This window comes from Dendrobates tinctorius, unplaced genomic scaffold (assembly GCF_039654945.1).
Source record: "Dendrobates tinctorius isolate UK_male_01 unplaced genomic scaffold, ASM3965494v1 ptg000231l, whole genome shotgun sequence".
Lineage (NCBI taxonomy): Eukaryota > Metazoa > Chordata > Amphibia > Anura > Dendrobatidae > Dendrobates > Dendrobates tinctorius.
In genome coordinates, this window is record NW_027361898.1 from 8,224,967 (window position 1) to 8,249,921 (window position 24,955).

The 24,955-nt window shown below is 46.4% G+C and overlaps 1 protein-coding gene across 17 annotated transcripts in view; it reads right to left on the reverse strand.

The window, feature by feature from the left end:
- Positions 1-547: 547 nt before the first annotated feature.
- The window catches only part of EXD3 (exonuclease 3'-5' domain containing 3), a 503,600-nt gene continuing 479,192 nt past the window's right edge, over positions 548-24,955 (reverse strand). For all 17 annotated transcript variants that reach the window (XM_073556078.1, XM_073556077.1, XM_073556075.1 and 14 more), the window contains 2 exons: positions 17,263-17,359; positions 548-1,288 (listed from right to left, as the gene is read on the reverse strand). In XM_073556078.1, coding sequence (XP_073412179.1) covers positions 1,005-1,288; positions 17,263-17,359 — 381 coding nt within the window. In that variant the 3' untranslated portion in view covers positions 548-1,004. The remainder of the gene's footprint in view (positions 1,289-17,262; positions 17,360-24,955) is intronic.

The following is a 24,955-nucleotide window of genomic DNA, read 5'->3' on the forward strand; positions in this document are numbered from 1 at the left end:
TAAATACTAGGGTAAAAAACTCACCAAATACTCAATGTGTGCATGTGGCCTAATACACAAAGTATCAGAAAGTTTAGGATATTAATATGGACAAGATTGGTGTCATCTTCAGGTTGGGGCTCCCTTGTAAGTCACTGAGATGGGCACAGCAAGTGATTCAAGCACCTGAAGCCACCTTTGGTCGTAACCAGCCTTTTTCCACTCTATGCCACTTTTATCACAAGTGAAATTGCATGCATCCTATAACAGATTTTTGTGGCATGCGGCGTGATGTGGGCCCATCCGTCTTCTCCTTTCACAATGTATGAAAACCATTTTGTCGCCATAGCAAAGTAATAACAGTGCAGCAGAAGAAATGTAATCTGATGGTTGCTATTGGCAACAAGACAAGTTTTTTGTCAGACAGATTTGATAAATGTTAGTAAGGCTTGAAGATATAATCTGGCGCACGACACCCCGTCCTCTACTCACAAATGCAGCGTCCTCACCTTTGAGACAAAAGTCTTCAGCTTCTCACTTCCTCCAGGACTTTAAAAAGGAATAAAGGTTTATTTTTGCTTATTATTTTATTTATATGCAAAACAAATAGAATGAACAACAGTGCAAGATTGCAAAACTTTAAAACAGGTAATAAAAACAAAACAAAAAAAAAATAAATCACATTTAAAAAGAAATAAAAACAGTGACACAGCCAGGGGTAGAGGAAACTGTGGTACTACACATACAGCTCAATCAGATGCCAGATCCATTTTCTAGAAATTAATAACTGACGCTTGATTGGTTGCTATACACAAATGTATACTCCTTGGTTAAATATTCACCAGAAAAAAAGCCCCCCAAAACCCTGACTGTTGTGGAATTTTTCTCTTTCAGGACGATCACTCATTAAAAGTGAGGAAAATAAGAATTAGGACTGTTACAACCGTTTGCTTATCTAAAGCTTACCAATCTGGCAGAAGTGAAAAGAAATGCCTGATCCGATTTGGTCCCCCCAATTGCCCCTTTCAGAGTGCCGGGTTGGCAGAATGATAAATACACTCCCCATTGCCTTGCAGCACTTCCTTGAATTGTGAGACCACCCGTCCGAAGTGTGATCCTTCCCAGAAGATTTTGCCACATTGACTGCAACAGAAGAACAGGGGCACCTTGTCTAAGAGTCCCGGGGGTACAGTGCTGAGCTGGAGGGGAGCACCACTGGCAAGGAGCAGAGATTCCGAGGAGATGCCCATTTCCTCCATCCATTGCACATTTTCGCATACACGCTCTTGCTTGCTGGCATGTGGGGGATCTGTGGATAACAACACAAAAATTGTAATAACAAGTACCCCAAACAATACAGGGAAAGCTGGATGAGAACCAATATGGCAGCAGTGACTACTAACCGCGAGCGCAGAACAGTGCATCAGCCACTTCTATACGCAGACTGGACACGACAGACCCCCCCCCACCTTCGACGTCTGCCGCTTATTCAGGACATGTCTAAATAATTAGGCTTTAGTCCCCCATATGGGACTGGTTATGTGTCTAGTTCTGAATGAGAGACACGCGCCGAATGCAGTAGGGACGCTCGCTGCTTACTGGAGGGAGTCCGGAAGGAAAATGTAATAAAAAATTCAAAAGTGGCAGAATGGAAAACTCCTAAGCCCTGAACCTTGAAAATCACCAATGTAAATTATTTCTGGTTTTGTATATATGATCCTTAAAGGGGTGTTCCATAAATTACATTTATCAGCTCTCCGAACTCAACATTTATTAACTGCTCCATTCACTGTCCATATCAATGGTGGTTGCATATACTCACCCCGCACCTCTGGATCGATCAGGGTCCAAGCGATACATTTATCACCCCTATAATGTACACTAAAAACTTCTGATACTGAATAATCAGCTCTGGGGATCCATTACCAAGAAATAGGCTTGCAGTCAGAGAATGGAAATATTCTCGGTTACAAATCAAAACTAATAACCTGAACAGACTGAAGCCCCTAGTCAAGATTATTTTGGTGACAATTCCACTGTGCTAACAATCGTCATCCAAGGCATGTGAATGGGATTTTTCCAACTCGGTTTACATAAACTATGGAAAACATGTTCCTTGGTTATTAAGCTGCAGAAAAAAAGAATTGTGCATGAAAAAGTCATCATTTTAGCAGCACTACTGCTGAACCTGCCCTAAAACTTCTTGTAGTTGAGAGTTTGACAATTGCATCCAGGCTAGATAATCATGGATGAGCAGAAGTTTCTCTCCAGCCAAGAGGGTTTTCTACAATGTATCAGTGAAGGTATGAGCTTTTATCATGAAGTCTATCCTCAATTAGCCTTGTTTTCTTCCACTGGACCCAGAGAGCAAAAAATGAAACCTTTTCAAATGAAAGAAAAAACGATGGCTATTTTAAGGGTCCCTTTTCCATAGACTTCAATGTAAAAAAAAATAATAAAAATGATCCAGTTGAAATAATTTATTTTAGACGGACTGTTGAAGGATCCGTTCTAATGAATGACTACTGGACATGTGAACATAGCCTTACTTTACCAAAGGAAATCTCCCATCTTCATCCAGAAACTGGGAAATACTAAGTCTATGGTGGGGATCACACATGCAAGAAACTCGGACGAGTCGCGCATCTTAATACCCGACACTGCCGCCGGACCTCGGATCGGAGCGTGCGGCTGCATGTATTTCTATGCAGCCGCAAGCTCCGCTACCGAGTGTCAGAGGCAGTGCCGGGTATTAAGATGTGAGACTCGTCCGAGTTTCTCACATGTGTTATCCAGGCCTATGACTAATTATCATCATCCCGAAATCTGTGCCCTTGAAAAACACCAGGACACGGGGTCAAAATGACCTATGCACCTATTTTGGTGGTCTGACTTATGGCAGAGAAAGGCAATCAGGTGCTGGGTATCAATGGGGAACCAACAAGTTGCTCTGCCTGTGCTGACTTGTAGAGACACAGGGTGATGGCAGCACACTGTATCTTCTCCCCCAAGTGAAAGTGGAAAGCCTCTGCTTAGGGTGAGAATCAAGGGCCTAAGGTAAAAGGTCCTTTAGCAAAAATCTAAACTGGGCAATGTGACATCAACAGAAAAAATGACCCAAAAAGTCAGGCCACGTGTCACATCAGTGGAGACAATATAGCTGAAGACTCTTACTTCTCACCTCCACTGTAACATAAGTTACAGTCACTCATTCTCCCCTCCTTCACTTTCCCATTAGTAAGAAAAACTTTGGGAATGGAGCCAAGAGTAGAAAATATGAGGCATTGTTCAGGCTGCCCATTGTGTCCCGACCTTTTGCACACTTCAAGGAATGCCTGGTATTTCGGCTGTTCTCCCCCTCCTCCTTTTTTCCTCCTTCAAGGCATCTCAGTAGAAGGACGGAGCCCTGGGAGCTTGGTGGCGACGTCACCAGGACAAGATAGCAGGGGAATTTTTTTTACTTTTTTCTTCCTGCTTTTCTGGGAGACTGTTACAATAAAACCTACATTGTAACAAGTGTGGAGCATTTAATAGATTTCCTCAGAAATAAAAATGAAGAGCAGGTCACAAGGGGAAACGTGGATTTCCAGACAAGGATGGTGGGGGTGAGGTCAACTAAGTGTCTATTTTAGAAAATCATAAGAACGAGGAAAAATGATTGTAGCTATAAAGGATGCAGTTGCCAGAGTGGGACCATAGGTCAGAGGTATAAATTTTAAGCTATCGGACCCTAATGCAAAATCTAAAACGTTACCCAACTGCTTTGAATAATTAATAATACTGGTACTTTTGTGCCCACAGAGATTGGATGGTTTAGCAGGAAAAGCACGGCCCATACAGAGTGCAGCTACTGCAAATAACAGAGGGGGTAGTCGGCACCGATTTTGCATTTTGGGTCCCTCTAATCCAAGGTACACAACAATTTTGGAGTAAAAATATCAGCCAGAACAGACTTTAGCAATGGGACTGACTTTAATAGGTGTGGATCCATTTACTGCTCACCTTGGATCAGGCTTTTCTGTGTTTGGGCCCCTTACAGATTACTCAATGGCTGGTGCCATTGGGCTCCCACAAGACACTGGCTGAGCATCAGAGATGGAGCTACCGTACATCAAAAGCCTCGAGACTAACAGGATGGCATAAACTGCACTGAAGTTGGACACAATTGCACCTTTGAAACAAGGCATCACACACAACAGTCCAGTGAATGGTAAAAGTTGCAGGAAAGTAAAAGCAAATCAGGAAACTTCGATCAATGCTTAAAATGGAAAAAAAAGCTATGAAGAAAATATACCAAGATGTGATGGAGTGATCGGTGGAGCGTAGTATGGGTGCAAGACGCTTGACGATGCGAGGATCTCTCCTTTACCGTTTCATCACTGGACTTCAAAAGATAAAATACAACAAAGCAGCAGCTAAATGAGGGCTTTAGATTGACACCCCCCCCCACCTAGCACCCGGCCCACCAGAGGAATTTCTTTTCACTGCATTGTAGTTTAAAAAATATTGAAGATGTCATCAGGGATGGGGGAAGTTGACGGACTCCTCCTATGGCCACGTTCACATGTTCAGTATTTGGTCAGCATTTTAGATCCACATTTGTAAGCCCAAATCAGGAGCGGGTGTAAAATGCAGACAGGTGTGCACATGGCCTAATAAAGGTAGTCCATGAGGAGCGATTCCCTGATATGATATTAGTGAACACTTGTAATTGCAAGGTCCTACATGGAGAACTCAGAGGGGGCAGAATAAACACTCCAGTTGTGGCAGCAATACCTTAGCACAAGCTTTCCCATGTGGGCTAATATCATTAGGGAATGCCTAGATAAGTGATTACCTGATATAATTGTACATTGATCCTGTAGGTCATCAGAGGCAAGTTGTCACATTGGCAATTAGAGCAGATTAATTGCCTGTCCATTACAAATCTATATACTGACTTTTTTTTTACTTTCCAGAGCTTATTTGAAAAATACCTTATCAAGGTATGTACAGTAAATCCCCACGATTTCCTCCCTTCATGCTGCAATAGAGATAAAGTCTGGTGTGACATTAACCAAAGCTTCATCAAGAACCAGGCCGTTTCTCCGGCTTCTAGGGTGTGGATGTGTGCGGACAGTTATCGGTCGTATACAGGCACGTCTGGGGTTTAGAGGGTTCTCCATAGAAATGTAAAAAAAAAATGTGTGTGGGGGAAACCGGACAAAAATTGAGAACAAGGATGAATTCTCATTGCCACACAATAAGAGAAAAAAGAATGGATCTACTTGTGGCAAAACATTTTTTGTATGCCTGATCACAGCACCATAGATACAAAATTACTTGTATTGAAAGGTAATTTCAAATCTCAGAGAGACAGAAGAGTCTGGGAGCATAAACTTATGACGACCTTTGACACACTCAGTGCAGGAATGAATGTGTCGCATGGATTTATGTCATTTTACATCAATTAAGGAATTTGCTCCTCATTACCTTGTGGGGGCATCACATCACAGAACCAGACCTCAATCAGAGGACAGTAAAACATTCACACTCCTTATCTTTTAACTGTTCCAATATTTATGGCCACAACTGTTTATCACTCTCCCATAATGACAGTCCTGCTTCACGTCACTTGTCTTATCTATTGCATTATTGCTGTGTCCTGTTGTGCATAAATATGTGTTTCGTCAGATTTTGCATTAGTCAATGCCTGATGAAGAGACCTGAGTAGTCTTGAAAGCTTGCAATGTGTTACCATCTTTTCAGTTAGCCATTAAAAGGTATCAATCACTAAGGACTCTCAATTCTGAATATTTTTCCAAAGCAGCTTAGTTTTTCTATTCTAGATGCATCAGAAAAAAATAAATAAGTGGCATTTTTCTCTCCAGGTTGGTAGATGCACTTTATAAGAAAGTGCTCGCCCTCTATTTACATGAAGACCAGTCGCCCCTTCCTTAACCTGTGTATTACAAGCTTCATTTTCATCCAACTCCACACCACATAACCCAGTAGGAGGGGGTGAGGGTCAGACCTGAAGCTTTATTGCAGGCCTTATCTATCTTACTTTCATGCTGAGCACTACTGATTCCTTAAGGAAATTGCCTGTTTTCACCTCAGCTGGTGAGAAAAGACAGGGAGGGAAGGGGTGATGAGAAACTGGAGATAGGGAGGACACACCTTCACTGCCAGGCTAACGCCCAGTGTTCTCACACTTACCTGCAGACTGAATAAACAGCACAGGGCCAGGAAAAGAACCTGGGGACAGGTGTAATCTGCCAGCACCCTTTCATGTCCTGCCAGGGTGCCCTGCTCTGCAAGTCACATCAAATGGAGTGCCACCCAGCTGTGCCACACAGCTAATGACCAGAGATGGGCAAGAGCAAGAGACTTATTACATGTTTTATCTGAAAGATTACATTTCTCAATTACAAAAAATGTCCACACTAAGTAGGTTAATAGCACTTCATACAACTAGTTAATCCATACTTTGGCTATTGATACTTTTCCAAAGTGACAAAGAGATCCATCAGAATTAAAATAAACCTTTATTAATAATAGTAAAATCAGAACAATAAAATTAACAGACTTCCTCAGAGAGGGGATGTTACCATAACCTGACAAAAATATAACCAATAGCTGTTCTGTTGACACTAGGACGTTAAACAAAACATAGGGTGTTATATATTTCAGTCTTGAAGATAATCACCTAGTAAAGAATATACCGTATTTTTCAGATTATAAGACGCTCTGAATTATAAGACACACTCCAAATTTTGAGAAGAAAATGGGTGATGCTGCAGGCAAGGATGAGGGGGTGTCCGATGTGCAGTGCGCCGCTGCAGGTGTCCAATGCTGCGGGCGTGTCCGGCACTACGGGTGCGCAGCGGTGCTGCGGGTGTGTCCAATGGTGCTGTGAAGGTCTCCGCTGCTGTGGGGGGCTCTGCTGACATTTTGTGAAAGGCCAGAGCCCCCCCGCAGTTCCGTCGTATCCTGTGCGGTGGACTCTGGGAAATCTCATCTGCCGAGATCTTGATGCCGAGCTCTCCATTTGCGCATGCGCCGACTCCCAACGGCCATTTTCCCAGAGTCCAACGCACAGGAAACCACGGAACTCCGGGGGGCTCTGACCCTTCACAAAATGTCGGCAGAGACCCCGGCAGCACTGCCGGACACCCCCTCATCCCAGCCTGCAGCAACGGTACTGGTAAGAAATATACGCATTATAAGACGCCGCCCATTTCCCCCCTAAATTTGGTGCGAAAAAAAGTGCGTCTTATAATCCGTAAAATACGGTAATCAGACACCTGAGTTTCCTATGTTCAATTAAAAGGTGGAAATACAGTATATACACGTCGGTAACGTAGTGATTAACTGACATTTTACCTCAGCAATGGAATACGGACACCCGTGGAAGAAGCTAGTGGCAAACAAAGCTTCGGGTTGTGGGGACACTACTCCTGACAACTTCGGTCATCTTATCCTTGCTGTATAGCTCTCTCTTTATAGGTAGACAACTCTTTTATTCACATACAAAGCTATTTAAATGTTTCTCGATTGCATTCCATTGCTGAGGCATTAGCCTTCCATTTACATTATCTTCCGTTTATTCCACTAAGGACATTACCTTCTAATATGTGCTTGTACCTCAAATTTCTTTGAATGCCAGCATCAATGGCTTTAAATACTGTTACATTTTTTATTGTCATCTTAGACCTGGGAAAACCATTATTATGGAATACTAGCTGAAGAGCCCGACGTTGCCCGGGCATAGTAACTAACTGTGGTTATTAATAACAAATCCGTTCAAAAGTTTGGGGTCACCCAGACAATTTTGTGTTCTCCATGAAAACTCATACTTTTATCAATCAAATGAGTTGCCAAATGAATTTAAAATCTAGTCCAGACATTGACAAGGTTCGAAAAAAAGATTTTTATTTGAAATAATAATTTTCTCTTTCAAACTTTGCTTTCGTCAAAGAATACTCCCTTTGCAGCAATTCCAGCAGTGCAGACCTTTGGCTTTCCAGCAGTTAATTTGCTGAGGTAATCTGGAGAAATTTCACCCCATGCTTCCAGAAGCCCCTCCCACAAGTTGGTTTGGCTTGATGGGCACATTTTGCATACCATACGGTCAAGCTGCTCCCACAACAGCTAAATGGGGTTGAGATCTGGTGACTGCGCTGGCCACTCCATTACAGATAGAATAGCAGCTGCCTGCTTCTTCCCTAAATAGTTCTTGCATAATTTGGAAGTGTGCTCTGGGTCATTGTCCTGTTGTATGATGAAATTGGCTCCAATCAAGCGCTGTCCACAGGGTATGGCATGGCGTTGCAAAGTGGAGTGATATCCTTCCTTATTCAAAAACCCTTTTACCTTGTACAAATCTCCCACTTTACCAGCACCAAAGCAACCCCAGACCATCACATTACCTCCACCATGCTTGACAGATGGCATCAGGCACTCTTCCAGAATCTTGTCAGTTGTTCTGCATCTCACAAATGTTCTTCTGTGTGATCCAAATACCTCAAACTTGGATTCGTCTGTCCATAACATTTTTTCCCAATCTTCCTCTGTCCAATGTCTGTGTTCTCTTGCCCATATTAATCTTTTCCTTTTATTAGTCAGTCTAAGATATGGCTTTTTCTTTGCCACTCTGCCCTGAAGGCCAGCATCCCGGAGTCGCCTCTTCACTGTAGACGTTGACACTGGCGTTTTGCGTGTACTATTTAATAAAGCTGCCAGTTGAGGACCTGTGAGGTGTCGATTTCTCAAACTGCAGACTCTAATGTACTTGTCTTGTTGCTCAGTTGTGCAGCGGGGCCTCCCACTTCTCTTTCTACTCTGGTTAGAGCCTGTTTGTGCGCTCCTCTGAAGGGAGTAGTAGGGAGTAGTACACACCTTTGTAGTAAATCTTCAGTTTCTTGGTAATTTCTCGCATGGAATAGCCTTCATTGCTAAGAACAAGAATAGACTGTCGAGTTTCACATGAAAGTTCTTTTTTTTCTGACCATTTTGAGAGTTTAATGGAACCAACAAATCTAATGCTCCAGATTCTCAACTAGCTCAAAGGAAGGTCAGGTTTATAGCTTCTCTTATCAGCCAAAGTGTTTTCAGCTGTGCTAACATACTTGCACAAGGGTTTTCAAGGGTATTCTAACCATCCGTTAGCCTTCTGACACAGTTAGCAAGCACAAAGTACCATAAGAACACTGGAGTGATGGTTGCTGGAAATGGACCTCTATACACCTATGAAGATATTGCATTACAAACCAGACGTTTGCAGCTAGAATAGTCATTTACTCCATTAACAATGTATAGTGTGTATTTCTAAATCATTTAATGTTAGCTTCATTGGAAAAAACTGTGCTTTTCTTTCAAAAATAAGGAAATTTCTAAGTGACCCTAAACTTTTGAACGGTAGTGTATATACCTGTATGTCATCTCCCCTGTATATAGTATATACCTGTATGTCATCTCCCCTGCATATAGTATATACCTGTATGTCATCTCCCCCTGTAAATAGTATACACCTGTATGTCATCTCCAGGTTCCCTCCCGTCTGTACACGGTAAAGGCGCAGTGTCCCCACAGCACAGAGCATTTCAATGCGGCGGCACCGCCCCCCTGAGTGTAATACCATTTAGTTAGAAATTGTAAAGAAGGACTAATTTAGAGTGGCATTAGTTGTAGCTGTATAAATAGTTTAAAACAAACCAGGCATTGTCAGGTTAGCGCTATTACACCAATTAAAATGATACTTGGTTGGAGAAATCCATTTTGTGTTTCTTTTTTAATCTGTGTTTGATGTTTTAAGTTAATGACATGCTTTTGGACTTCCCCTGCAGTCTGTATCAGAGGGTAGTCTGTGTCGGAACAGTAATAAATTATGTTATTTCCAGCTTTACAGAAGGACGATAACACCATAGAAATTATAAGAATAATAGGCCTCAGTTACCACAACTGTCTAAAAGGAAAACTGTTGCTCATAGCAACCAATCACAGCTCAGCTTTCATCTTTTAAACAGCTCTGGTGAAATGAAAGATGCTTAGTGATTTCTTGCTATTGGCAACACAGGCAGTGTAATCTGTTGTGGTCAAGAAGATATGCCTATGAAATATATATATTGGATATTTATTATATATAGATATATTAGATATTTATTATACGGGGCTTTGCGTGTGGAGCGAGTGTGGCTATGTGCAGTGGGTGGGGCTATGTGGAATGTTCGTGGCTTGATACACACACACATACATACACTCATTTTTATATATATATATATATATATATATATATATATATATATATGTGTCAGTAGATACTGCACTATTGACACTCTATTCCCCTTTTAAAAAAACAAATAAATAAAATGCTAATGTTGTTCTTTACTATATATCATGAGATGCTGTCATCTGCTGTTAATTCTCCTGCAACACTTCTCATAATGGTACAACCTCTGCTTGCTGTCATCTGCTCTTTATCATCCTGCAACATTTATTTTAATGGTATATAACGGTGCTTGCTGAATCTTTCCTAAATTCATTTGTTGCATTGTACTCAATACACACTGCTGTATATCCATGTTGGGGTCACTAGAGATGCTATCTTGTGCCAGATGTTATAGCATATAGATGTAGCCAGGCCCAGTGCCTTTGATTATCTAACCTCCCCTGGTGTGCTGGCCAATTGCTAATTTATCCAAAACCAGTTCACACAATCCCTCTCACCTGATCCTCTACTTAGTTCTATACATTTAGTAGCATTCTAAGGGGGTGCACACGTGTTGGGGCAAGCACGCATCCTTCAGCAAAGTATAACTGCAGCTGACTATCCAGAAGCTGCAGTTACTTCAACGGCAGTTAGTCACGGCAGGAAACAGGACCCCACACTATGTATCTGTCTCTTTTGGGTATGTCTGCCGAATAAGCACGTCTTATTACTTGGACCTAGCTTTTTTATTAACCCATCTTACTCCTTCACCATGTTTACATGTGCCCTTACAGCAGGGGTGGATTAAGGGTAGCCAGGGCCCGGGGCAGTTCAGACTCTGTGGGCCCCCCTCGTCACGTGACGGGGGTCACGAATCGTAGAGCCACACTCTACATAGAGAATAATGGGGCCTCCAGCACCGACCTCCACCCGCAGAGCCACACTCTACATAGAGAATAATGGGGCCTCCAGCACCGACCTCCACCCGCAGAGCCGCACTCCACATAGAGAATAATGGAGCCTCCAGCACCGACCTCCACCTGCAGAGCCCCAATCCACATAGAGAATAATGGAGCCTCCGGCACCGACCTCCACCCGCAGAGCCACACTCCACATAGAGAATAATGGAGCCTCCAGCACCGACCTCCACCCGCAGAGCCACAATCCACATAGAGAATAATGGAGCCTCCAGCACCGACCTCCACCCGCAGAGCCACACTCCACATAGAGAATAATGGGGCGTCCAGCACCGACCTCCACCCGCAGAGCCCCACTCCACATAGAGAATAATGGAGCCTCCAGCACCGACCTCCACCCGCAGAGCCCCACTCCACATAGAGAATAATGGGGCCTCCAGCACCGACCTCCACCCGCAGAGCCACACTCCACATAGAGAATAATGGAACCTCCGGCACCGACCTCCACCCGCAGAGCCGCACTCCACATAGAGAATAATGGAGCCTCCGGCACCGACCTCCACCCGCAGAGCCACACTCCACATAGAGAATAATGGAACCTCCAGCACTGACCTCCCCCCGCAGAGCCGCACTCCACATAGAGAATAATGGAACCTCCGGCACCGACCTCCACCCGCAGAGCCGCACTCCACATAGAGAATAATGGAGCCTCCAGCACCGACCTCCACCCGCAGAGCCACACTCCACATAGAGAATAATGGAACCTCCAGCACTGACCTCCACCCGCAGAGCCGCACTCCACATAGAGAATAATGGAGCCTCCAGCACCGACCTCCACCCGCAGAGCCAGACTCCACATAGAGAATAATGGAGCCTCCGGCACCGACTTCCACCCGCAGAGCCGCACTCCACATAGAGAATAATGGAGTCTCCAGCACCGACCTCCACCCGCAGAGCCGCACTCCACATAGAGAATAATGGAGCCTCCAGCACCTACCTCAACCCGCAGAGCCGCACTCCACATAGAGAATAATGGAGCCTCCAGCACCGACCTCCACCCGCAGAGCCGCACTCCACATAGAGAATAATGGAGCCTCCAGCACCGACCTCCACCCGCAGAGCCACACTCCACATAGAGAATAATGGAGCCTCCAGCACCGACCTCCACCCGCAGAGCCGCACTCCACATACATGGCTGCTCTCAGTGCTGTGCGCACAGGACCTGTGATGAGGTCACAGGAGGGGAGGAGACCGGGGTCACATGATCGCAGGCCCTGACACCTTACCTCCTGTGATCTCATCACAAGCCTTTGCACGCTACCAGCAGCATCAGCGTTCAGGCTACTTGTAGATGCTGCTGGTAGCAGAGCACATAATGCCGCCCCCACGGTCACTCACTTTTAGGTGGGGAGAAGATGGAGTGCCATTGCAGCAGCCAGCAGGAATGTGGTGGGGGCCCCCTTAGAAGCTCTTGTGGTGGGGGCCCCGGGGCTGAAGCCCCGCCTGCCCTGCCTATAATCCGGCCCTGCGCGGTGGCGGATTATAATGGGGCAATTTACTGGCCTGGGCTGTGGGCCCCTTAACCCCACTGGGCCCGGGGCAACTGCCCAAATTGACCTCATTATAATCCGCCACTGCCTTACAGTGTTTGCTCCACTAATCCTCACTGTCCTTCGCTATCTCCAAACCACAGCACCCTCTAACCAAATAATCATCTCCCCTTTCCTCCCCACCTGACCGCCTCTGCTGACCTGCTCCTCAACCTCAGATCTCTCTTAACAAAACATAAAACAAACCAGCCACTCTCTTTCTCCCACCTGCTCTCCCTCTCTCTGCTTCTCCTCACTGCTGGCGACATATCTCCCAATCCTGGACCACCACAGTGAATACCTCCCATTACTACCCCTCTCCTACAGCTCTCTATCTAATATGAACTGCAATCTCCCCAACCATAAAACCCGTGCCCTTGATGCCCACCCCCCCTGCTCCCTCTCTCTGGAGCATCTGCAATAAGCTTCATGTGATTCATGACCTCTTTCTCGCAATCTTGCCTTCCTCGGCCTCACAGAAACATGGTTGACACCCTCAGACATAGTCTCCCCTGCTGCGCTGTGTTACGGCGGCCTCCACTTCACCTACACTCCTTGCCCCGGCAACAGACATGGTGGAGGAATGGGTCTTCTCCTTTCCACTAACTGCACCTTCAACCCAATCCCACCTCTACCTGCCCTTATCCTCCCCTCTTTTGAAGTCCACTCAGTCCGCATCTAATCTCCCTCCAACCTCCAAGTAGCCGTCATATATCAAACTCCTTTATTGACCAATTGTTTACCTGGCTTATTCACTTTCTTTCCACTGACTTTCCCACTATCATCATGGGTGACTCAACATCCCCACTGATACCTTTCAGTCAACAGCCTCCAAACTTCTGTCCCTTACTTCATCTTTTGGATTTACTCAGTGGTTCTATGCAGCCACCCACACAGATGGACATACATTAGACCTAGTCTTCACCCGTCTCTGCTCTCTATCTAACTTCACCACCTCCCCTCTCCCTCTATCCGACCACCATCTACTCACTTTCTCATCCCTGTCCTCCTCACCTGTCATCCATGTCCAGCAACATGCGCACCCCTGTAGAAACCTCACACACTTAGACACCCACACGCTCTCTGACTCTATTCTACCACTGGCATCCATATCCTCACTCCATGACACAGACAGTGCCACTGCTTTCTTCAATGCCACTCTCGCACCAGCTCTTGAGATGGTCGCCCCTGTCGTTCATGACGAGTGCGACATAGCAATAGACAACCCTGGCACAATAAAATCACTAAAAAGCTCCGGCAAGTGTCCAGGGTTGCAAAGCGATGTTGGAAGACAACAAATTTGCGATAATTTCACTGCATTCAAACAGGCAACACTCGCTTTCAAATCTGCCCTCACCTCTGCTAAACAGGCCTACTTCACAACCCTTGTATCTTCCTTATCCTACAAACCCAAACAGTTATTCAAAACTTTTAACTCCCTCCTCATCCCACCACTGTCTCCGCCAACCTCCCTCATCTCTGCTGAGGACTTTACCACACACTTCAAAAATAAGATCGACCAAACAAGGCAAGTCTTTATTGTTCCACCACTACAACCCCTTTGCATACCAGAGCAATGCCCAAACCCCATAACCTCCCTCTCCAACATCACTGAAGGGGAGCTTATTTGTCTCCTCTCCAAATAACACCTCATCACTTGTGCACTAGACCCCATCCCATCTCACCTCATCCCCAACCTCACCACCAAACTTATTCCATCCCTAACCCACCTCTTCAACCTATCACTACCTTCTGGTACCTTCCTTTCTGCTTTCAAACATGCCACAATCACGCCTATCCTTAAAAAGCCAACCCTCGACCCAACTGACTGCTATGGCCAGCTATCGCCCAATATCGCTGCTACCTTGAGCTTCCAAACTCCTGGAGCAGCACGTTCCACGCTGAACTTTCATCCCACCTTTCATCTAACTTGCTCTTTGACAATCTACAATCTGGTTTCTGTCTCCATCATTCCACTGAGACTGCCCTGACCAAAATTACTAATGACCTACTTACATCCAAAGCTAACGGATAATACTCTATACTCCACCTTCTAGACCTGTCCTCTGCTTTTGACATAGTTGACCACTGCCTCCTACTACAGATCCTCTCCTCCTTTGGCATCAAAGACCTCGCCCTATCCTGGATCTCCTCATACCTTTCAACCCATCAGCGTCTCCTACTCCCACACTACCTCCTCATCCTACCCTCTCTATGTTGGAGTCCCCCAAGGCTCTGTTCTAGGACCCCTACTCATCTCAATCTATACACTTGGCCTGGTACAACTCAAAGTCTCATGAATTCCAGTACCACCTGTATGCTGATAACACTCAAAGCTACCTCTCTGGCTCAGATGTCACCACTCTGCTGTCCAGAATCCTGGAGTGTCTATCAGCCATATCCTCCTTCTTCTCCTCTCGCTTCCTCAAACTCAATGTGGACAAATCTGAACTCATCTTTTCTCCATCTCACAGATCTTCCTTACCTGATCCATCTATCACAATTAATGACATCATGCTTTCCCCCGTACCGGAAGTCCGCTGCCACGGAGTAACCCCTTCACTCTGCCCTGTCCTTCAAACTGCACATCCAACCTCTTTCCACCCCGTCACATCGAGCTCAAAAATATCTCCAGAATCCATCCTTTCCTCAACCCTCAATCTACTAAAATGCTTGTGCATTCCCTCATCATCTCCCGCCTTGACTACTGCAACATCCTTTTCTGCGGCCTCCTTGCTAACACTCTTGCACCTCTCCAGTCCATCCTTAGCTCTGCTGCCCGACTAATTCATCTCTCTCCTCGCTAATCCTCCGCTTCTCCCCTCTGTAAATATCTTCACTGGCTCCCATTCCCTCAGCGTATCCAGTTCAAATTACTAATACTGCCCCACAAAGCCATCCATAACCTGTCTCCTCCATATATCTCTGAACTAATCAACCGATATCTTCCCTCACGTAATCTCCAGTACAACCAAGACCTCCTTCTCTACTCCACACTTATTCGCTCCTCACCTAATCGCCTCCAAGACTTCTCCCGAATATCCTCCATTCTCTGGAATTCTGTGCCCCAAAACGTCCGACAATCAACCACATTCGGATCCTTCAGACAGAACCTGAAAACCTACCTCTTCAAGAAAGCTTACAGCCTGCAATGACCCCGCTGCCTCCTCACTACTACCGGAGCTACCGCCTCACCAACACCGAGGCTGCTGCAACCCCCCAACCTACTGTCTCCTTCCCCACCATCCTGCAGAATGTAACCCAGCAAAGGCAGGGTCCTCTCCACTCTGTATCAGTCTGTTATTCTTAGTTTGTTTCCAGTAAGTGATATCTGTAATTTGTATGTAACCCTTTCTCATGTACATCACCATGGAATCAATGGTACTATATAAATAAATAATAATAATAAATGTGTCAGACAATCACTGCGTTACTGACGTGTATATATTTCCACCTTTTAATTCAACATAGGAAATTCAAGTGACTGATTATATTCGTTTCTAGGTGATTATCAACAGGGGTGAGTTTGATTGAAATATATAACACCCTATGTTTTGTTTAACTTCTAGTATCAACAGAACAGCTATTGGTTAAATTTTGTCAGGATATAGTAACATCCCCTCCCTGAGAAAGTCTGTTAATTTTACTGTTCTGATTTTACTATTATTAATAAAGGTTTATTTTAATTCTGATGGATCTCTTCACAACTTTGGAAAAGTTTCAATAGCCAAAGTATGGATTAACCAGATTATACTTCTGCCGGATTGGTTTCCAGATGTTAATTGAGAGCTGCTCTGAAATACTGTTACATTAATTCTCCGGTAGGGGCTCCCAAAAAAGGGTCCCAATCAAAGCGGAAATCTCCCTTAAACCATGGAGGAATAAGTTAATACTTTGAGGTGGAAGAAAATGCTGCCATTATTATTCCCATGACAAACCAATAGTTTAGATACCTCAATCACTATTGTCGACAGCATCTAAAGCATTAAATTGAAGCATACCAAGCTCTCTCTCTCTGATCTCGGCAGTTGCAAGCACATTTTGGTTGCACACATGCAGCTGTGCAGGAACAGACTAAGCGCCTGACCTGCACGTATATTCCCCATGTACATGAAGGTCACATTAAACCAATGAGTTAAAGACAGTTTACATTTTTCGTAACCAATTTCTATTAAAAGCAAAATCTCCTATTGTGTTGTGTATACAGCTCCTATGCAGGACTATGCGTCTCAGACTACAAAGCAACTCTGTGAAGTCAGATCCTACAGACATCGGTTACTCCCCTCTGCAGGATGGAGACTAATGATGGTAACACAGAACTTCAAGGCCAGACTGTACAGAGGGCAGCGTTTTTGTTACCATAGAGACACACAGCAATTCACAAGATCTGCAGACTCAAAACGGTAGGAGATTTTTAAACAAGACTAAGTTATTTAATTTTTTTGTATGCATTTTAAATACATTAGGCCCCTCTCAAGTTGCAAAAATATAAAAATCTTTTCCGAGGCCACAGCAATCTGCAAGTTTTAGTAGTAGCATAGGCAGTTGCATTATGGACGGCAGGACATTGTTTAGATTTCCCCCTCACCTTGTTTGCTGCCGGTCTCCTGTAGATAGTCACGGAGTCTCATGAGCTGCATCATCTGGTCCTGGGAAATGTGCAGATACTTGTTACAGTTACACACCTAAAAGGAAGCAGATACCAAACATTACTGACAGGCAGAGCAAGGAACCCAGACAGATAGATACACTGGTCACCACTTCACCTGTAGCTCGGTAAACACATGAAGTTCACGCACCAGGCTGAGATACTCAAGGTTTGCAGTCAGTATTAGCATTGGTCAGCTTAGATACAGTTGCTCAACAGGCTGCAGTCATCACTATACTGGAGACTATTATATAAAAGGTAGCAGCTACAACATATAATCATATATTATAATCATATATAATATGAATGTTGGAGCATTTTAGCTTTATTACATTATTTACCAGTGCTATCACCAATCATTTATTCAAGAACAGAAGAAAAATTACCATTGTGTAAATTATTGTGTTTTATATTGTTCGCCAGGGTGCGGTCACAAACCAGGAGCTGCAGCAATGAGGACAAGGAAGACAATAGGAGTGGAGTCTTGGAACTAAGTATAGTAAGTCACCTCTGATCACCAGCATACATAAAGAATTAAAGTGCATAAATGCTGTATAAGTATTATGCTCCACAGTTGCACTCACTATTCTGCTGCTAGACTGACAGTGTATATACATTACTGATCTGATTCCTGAGTTACAGCCTGTATTATATTCCAGTCACTGTGTACATACATTACATTACTTATCCTGTACTGATCCTGAGTTACATCCTGTATTATACCCCAGAGCTGCACTCACTATTCTGCTGGTGCAGTCACTGTATACATACATTACATTACTGATCCTGTACTGATCCTGAGTTACATCCTGTATTATACCCCAGAGCTGCACTCACTATTCTGCTGTTGCAGTCACTGTGTACATACATTACTTATCCTGTGCTGATCCTGAGTTACATCATGTATTATACCCCAGAGCTGCACTCACTATTCTGCTGGTACAGTCACTGTGTACATACATTACATTACTGATCCTGTACTCATCCTGAGTTACACCCTGTATTATACTCCAGAGCTGCACTCACTATTCTGCTGGTGAAGTCACTGTGTACATACATTACTGATCCTGAGTTACATCCTGTATTATACTCCAGAGCTGCACTCACTATTCTGCTGGTGAAGTCACTGCGTACATACATTACTGATCCTGAGTTACATCCTGTATTATACTCCAGAGCTGCACTCACTATTCTGCTGGTGCAGTCACTGTGCACATACATTATTGATCCTGAGTTACATCCTGTATTATACTCCAGAGCTGCATTCACTATTCTGCTGCAGTCACTGTGTACATACATTACTGATCCCGAGTTGCATCCTGTATTATACTCCAGAGCTGCACTCACTATTCTGATGCTGCAGTCACTGTGTACATACATTACTTACCCTGTACTGATCATGAGTCACATCCAGTATTATACGCCAGAGCTGTACTCACTATTCTGCTGGTGCAGTCACTGTGTACATACATTACATTACTGATCCTGAGTTACATTCTGTATTATACCCCAGAGCTGCACTCACTATTCTGCTGCTGCAGTCACCGTGTACATAAATTACTGATCCTGAGTTATATCCTGTATTATACCCCAGAGCTGAACTCACTATTCTGCTGGTGCAGTCACTGTGTACATACATTACACTACTTATCCTGTACTGATCCTGAGTAACAACCTGTATTATACCCCAGAGCTGCACTCACTATTCTGATGATGCAGTCACTGTGTACATACATTACTGATCCTGAGTTACATCCTGTATTATACCCCAGAGCTGCACTCACTAGTCTGCTGGTGCAGTCACTGTGTACATACATTACTTACCCTGTACTGATCATGAGTCACATCCAGTATTATACGCCAGAGCTGTACTCACTATTCTGCTGGTTCAGTCACTGTGTACATACATTACTTACCCTGTACTGATCATGAGTCACATCCAGTATTATACGCCAGCGCTGTACTCACTATTCTGCTGGTGCAGTCACTGTGTACATACATTACATTACTGATCCTGAGTTACATCCTGTATCTCTTTTATTATAAAATATCAAAAACAATACAACACAACATTCCAGAAAAGAAAACATAAACCAAAATACACATATTAATCATACACTTAGGACATACAGAATCTTGTGCAAAACCGCAACTTGTTATAGTCCCCAAGCTTTTCAGCTTAGGGGACCCCCAGCAGGAACTTTCCAACAGAAAACTTTTCCCATAAAATAATGAAAAACAGTTTTTAATCTTTCACCCCCATTCACTCTCTTTCACTCCCCATTCACACTTCCACCCATACCTATATACAGGAAAACAAAAATAATATTATTGGCCCATGCTGCCTTAAATAAACCTAGCCAATTCTTTTTTGGCAAAATTACCTACACCAGCTTAACACCTCTATACATACATATATATATTTTTTTTTTTTTTATTATTTTTCCCACCACCCACACCACAGGTCCATAAATGTCCATGGCCTTATCACGTCTAGGCCTGATGAGCACGAAAGTTTATGCCCATAAGCAAAACCCTCACCCATTTGCCCCCGATGTGCTCATAATTTCCATGGTCCATGGTATATGGTATATCCATTCGCCACTTTCCCCTTGGTTTAGGGTCCTTTTACTTTTTTTTCCCGCTCTCACCCCCCCGCCCAACCTCACTACGCCCCCCATGCACCTCTGACTACGGAAAAGAATAACAACACATACTACAATACATATACTACAATACATATTACAATGCAATATTACAATGCAATGTCATTACATCATTTGCTTTACCGAATAATGCCACACCACAAACCTTTACTTACAGGCCCAAGTTCAGTGCCTGCAAGCCCAATATCCATTATTTCTCTATCTCAAAACAAAAATCTAGATATGCCATGCAGTAGCCCACCACCAGGAAAAAGGAGTTCTAGAGGCCCCATCCCTCACTAACACATTCACCCTGTCCCTCAACGACTAAGACTGTCCCTACTTCTGTCCCTAAAGAAACTGTCCCTATCTGTCCTTACCTGCCCCTACTCTACCTACCTTATCATAACTAACCCTCTATCTGTCCCTCAGTGCCTATCCCTTCCTGTCCCTATCTGCCCCTACTTCTGTCCCTCACCACCCACACCACCTTATGCTGTCCCTACCCACATTCACACAAAATCTAGCTCTCCCTAGAGTGCGTTTTTAAAAGGAAAGGCCCCTCCAAAGCCAAGAGGCCCTCCTCACACCCAACCTTTCGAACTCCAAAGAACGCACCTTCACCAGGTCACCCAGGATGTTACTAACCACCTCTTCCCTTGGGAGGGCTTTCTGCCGCGTCGAAACTAAGCACCGTGCATTCCAAATGTAGAACCTAACCACTACACTGACTAGGAATAAAGTACCCCGGTCTCGGCCACCCAGAGTTCTGAACGCTTCATAGGCCCACTCGGCATAGGAGAGGGACGCCAGCCGCGGCCAACGTATGGAAGCCCCCACCCTGTTGTAAACCTCTGTATTAAAGGGACACTGAAGCAGGAAGTGCTCCATGCTTTCCAACACGTCGCCACACTCCTCACGGGGACAACCCCGATCATCGGATTTCCTGCACTTCAGGTTATCCTTTACATACAGCCTCCCGTGGAAGCAGCGCCAGGTCAAGTCCCAAAACTTCGTGGGGATCCGCTTAGAATTTAAAAGCCCGAGCCCCACCTCCAGATCCCAGCCTGGGCAATCCTTAAGGGCCAGGGGCTTCTGGAAATGGGTCAACAGAACCCTCCTGTCAAGGCATTGCCACGACATGGTCCTGATTTCCCACATTCCCAGACCCCACCGGCGGATCACCTTCAGAACCGGGGTAGCGTAAGCCGGGAGATGCCCATGAGGTGTGCGGAGGTCCTTCACTTGCCCTCCTGTCTCCCATTCCTGGAAGAAGAGCCGAAGCCAACCCTTGCAGGAGACTACCCACGGAGGAGCCCTCTCTAGCCAGAGGTTGGAAATGTTGGCTTTAAGAAAGGTGTTCACTAAGAACACTACCGGGTTGACCATACCCAACCCACCTAGTCTCCTCGTGCGGTATGTGACCTCTCTCTTGATTAGGTTGAGCCTATTCCCCTATAACAGCTGGAAGAACAGGCTATAGACCCGTGTCCAGAGAGGTTCTGGCAAGATGCACACGCTGCCTAGGTAAACTAACAAGGGAAGCAGAAAGCCTTTAGCCAGGGCAACCCTTTCCCTTAGGGACAAAGACCAACCCTTCCATTGGTCCACCTTTTGGGCGGCGATCTTAAGTCTGCCCTCCCAATTTTGCTGGGGGTAGTCCCCGGGGCCAAATTCGATGCCTAGAATTTTGGCGGTGGCCTGGGGCCCTGGAAGGGTGTCCGGGAGATCAAAACTAGGATCTCCCCCTCCCAGCCAGAGACTTTCAAACTTATCCCGGTTGATCATGGACCCGGATGCCTCCGAGTAGCGCACTACCTCTGACATGACCCAATCCGCCTCCCCCCTCGAGGACACGAAAAGGGAAACATCATCGGCGTACGCCACCACCCTCAGTGAGGACCCAGAGCCCGCCTGGTCCATCCCGACTCCCGCCAACGGCCCACGATCTACCCTCCTTAGGAAGGGATCGATCGCGAACACGTATAAAAGCCGGCTCAGCGGACAGCCCTGACGGACCCCAGAACCCACCTCAAAAGGGCGACCTGACCAACCGTTCACCAGCGGAAAAGTCTCAGCCCCTTGGTACAAGATCTCTAACCATTTTATAAACCTCCCAGGCAGACCATACCTCAAAAGGACGGACCAGAGGTACTCATGGTTGACCCGGTCAAAGGCTTTCGCTTGGTCTAACGACAGCAAGTACCCCTTCCAGTGGCCTGCCCTACCCTGCTCCACTGCCTCCCGGACACCGAGCACAGCACTAAAAGTACTGCGGCCTGGAACAGAGCAATGCTGGGCCCCTGAAAGGAGCCGGGGTGCAAACTTCACCAGCCGATTAAACAGCACTTTGGCCAGAACCTTCCGGTCCGCATCGAGAAGCGCTATGGGACACCAATTCTCGATACGGGACGGGTCTTTACCCTTTGACAGAATAATTAGGGCTGACTTCCTCATTGAGTCGGGAAGAGTGCCCGAGGATAGACACTCATTAAAGACCCCTGTCAAGAGGGGCACCAAGGAGCCCTTAAAAGTCTTATAAAACTCGGATGTTAAGCCATCCGGACCTGGCGATTTCTTGGGCCGAAGCCCATCAATGGCCAGTCTCACTTCCTCCTCCCTAATTTCTTCTGCCAAAACACCAAGAGAGGGATCACCCCCTGGCTCAGGGACGGTTTCAGCCAGGAAAGCCGACATCCTATCCCGATCCAGATCCTTCTTTTCCAAGAGGCGTGAGTAGAAGGATCTGACCACCTCCAGGATCCCTGATTTGGATCTGTTCAGGGACCCGGTACTGTCAATCAGTCCTGTCACCATCTTACAATTCACTGACATCTTACAGTTTCTGTAAGGGTCGGGCGAGCGGTACTTCCCAAAGTCCCTCTCAAAAACTAAAGATGTGTGTCTATCATACTGGCACCTCTTGAGCAAAGATTTCACTCTGGAGATTTCCTCACGGTCACCTCCAGTCGAGACAAGCTGCTCGAGTTTCCTCCCCAGAGCCTGATACAAGCGGTGCCTGTTCAGACTTCTGAGGTTCGAGAGCTGACGGAAGAACCCCGCCACCCGCTTTTTGAAGATCTCCCACCACTCTGACTTACTACTACAGAGATCCAACAGCGGTACCTGGCTCTGAAGAAAATCCTCGAAGGATTGTCTCACCTCCGCTTCTTCCAGCAGGGACGAATTGAGCTTCCACAGCCCTCTTCCCATCCGAGGAGTCTCTGCAACATTCAGAGAAAAGAAAATTAAACAGTGATCGGAGAACTCCACCTCAACGGCGGACACAGCAGAAAAGATGGCGTCCTCCTTCAAAAAAAACCTGTCTATTCTAGACCTACTGCTACCCCTATGGTAGGTGAAACCCCCGTGGCCTGGGGTGTGCCGGATGTGGACATCCACCAGGCGAGCTTCACTAGCTATGCTATTAAGCGCGACGCTGTCATAAGCCAGGCGGTCTCCGGGACCCCCCCGGTCACGGGACCTCGTAACGGTGTTGAAGTCCCCACCGAAGACCACCTGTCGGCTCGTAAAAAGAAAGGGCTTGATCCTCAGGAAGAGACATTTGCGGTCCCACTTGGACTGCGGGCCGTAGATGTTGATGAGCCGGAGCTCTTGTCCCCTCATGAAGACATCTAGGATCAGGCACCTCCCCATTTCCAACTCAGTAACCCGTCGGCATTCAACATCTGCAGTCTTAAAAAGGACTGCCACCCCGCTATACGGCTCAGCCGCAAGAGACCAATATGAGGGCCCGCACCTCCACTCCCTCCGTGCTTTAAAGATGGCCCCCATGTCCGTTAGTCTGGTCTCTTGCAAAAATAAAATTTCTGCCTCAATCCTGGAGAAAAAATCAAAGGCCGTGATGCGAGCTGCATCTGACTTAATGTTGGCGACATTAATGGACGCCAGCGTCAATGGGGCGAGTTCAGCCATCATGGGTGATCGAGTTGGATGGCCAGTTTCTTCCCTGCCCCGCTATCACCTCCTCCTGGGGAGGGGTCAGACACCTTCCTTTTTAGGGAAGCCCCCGACTTTTCCATCCCTCCCCCCCCAGTGTCCTCGCCCCCGGGTTCCAAGCCTGTCCCCCCCTCAGGAGGAACAGTGCCCCCTGAGGGACGGACTCCACCATCCCCCGAAGGACCCTCCGGTGTTACCCCCGGCCCAGCACCCTCGTCTTGCGGATCATCATCTGAACCTCCGAGGGCGCTGAACCGGTTGGAGAGTCTGATCAGAGGGGGGTCAGCGGGCCCTTCCGTATGCACTCTTGTGGTCGGGGGCGGGGGGGACTTTGAAGACTTGTCAGCCCTCTTCCCTCCCGATTTACGGTTGGCACGCTTGTTTTTGCCACCTGATGCTGTAGGCTGCCCCCTGACATCCTCGTCGACACTTTCATAACGAGAGGAGTCGTCTGAGTCAGCCGCTTTCTCCTCTCTCTCCATCCTCCTGATCTCCTCACTCACCGCACTCTCCCCCAGGGCCTCAGAGGCTTTTGCCACGGGCCTAGAGGGAGGGGCAGGCATCACCCCAGTTTCCCGAGGCTCCACCTGCTCCTTGCCTCCATGGCGTTTTTCTTGCCTCCGCTCATACGCGGGGCCCCTTGCCTTAGCATTGCCCTTCCTCACCGGCCCCTCAGCCCTTCCCCTCCGTCACCACCTGCCACGGCAGAAGCACCGCCAGAGGTTGCCCCCTCACGGTCTCCCCCCACCGGGCCTGCAGCGGTATTGGAGAAAGAGCGAGGGCAGCGGCTGAGCGGGTGACCTAGGTCACCACACAGGTGGCACCGAATGTCTTTGCACAAGGCGGCCAGGTGGCCTACCCCACCACACAACGCACACTTCTGCACCTTGCAGCTGGCGCTGAAGTGGGTGGGGTCGCCGCACTTGTGGCAGACCTTCGGTTGCCCCTGGTAGAAGACCAGGATCCTGTCCCTCCCCAAGAACGCCGAGGAAGGGATGTGGGTGACCGTGCCGCCGGAAACCTTCAGC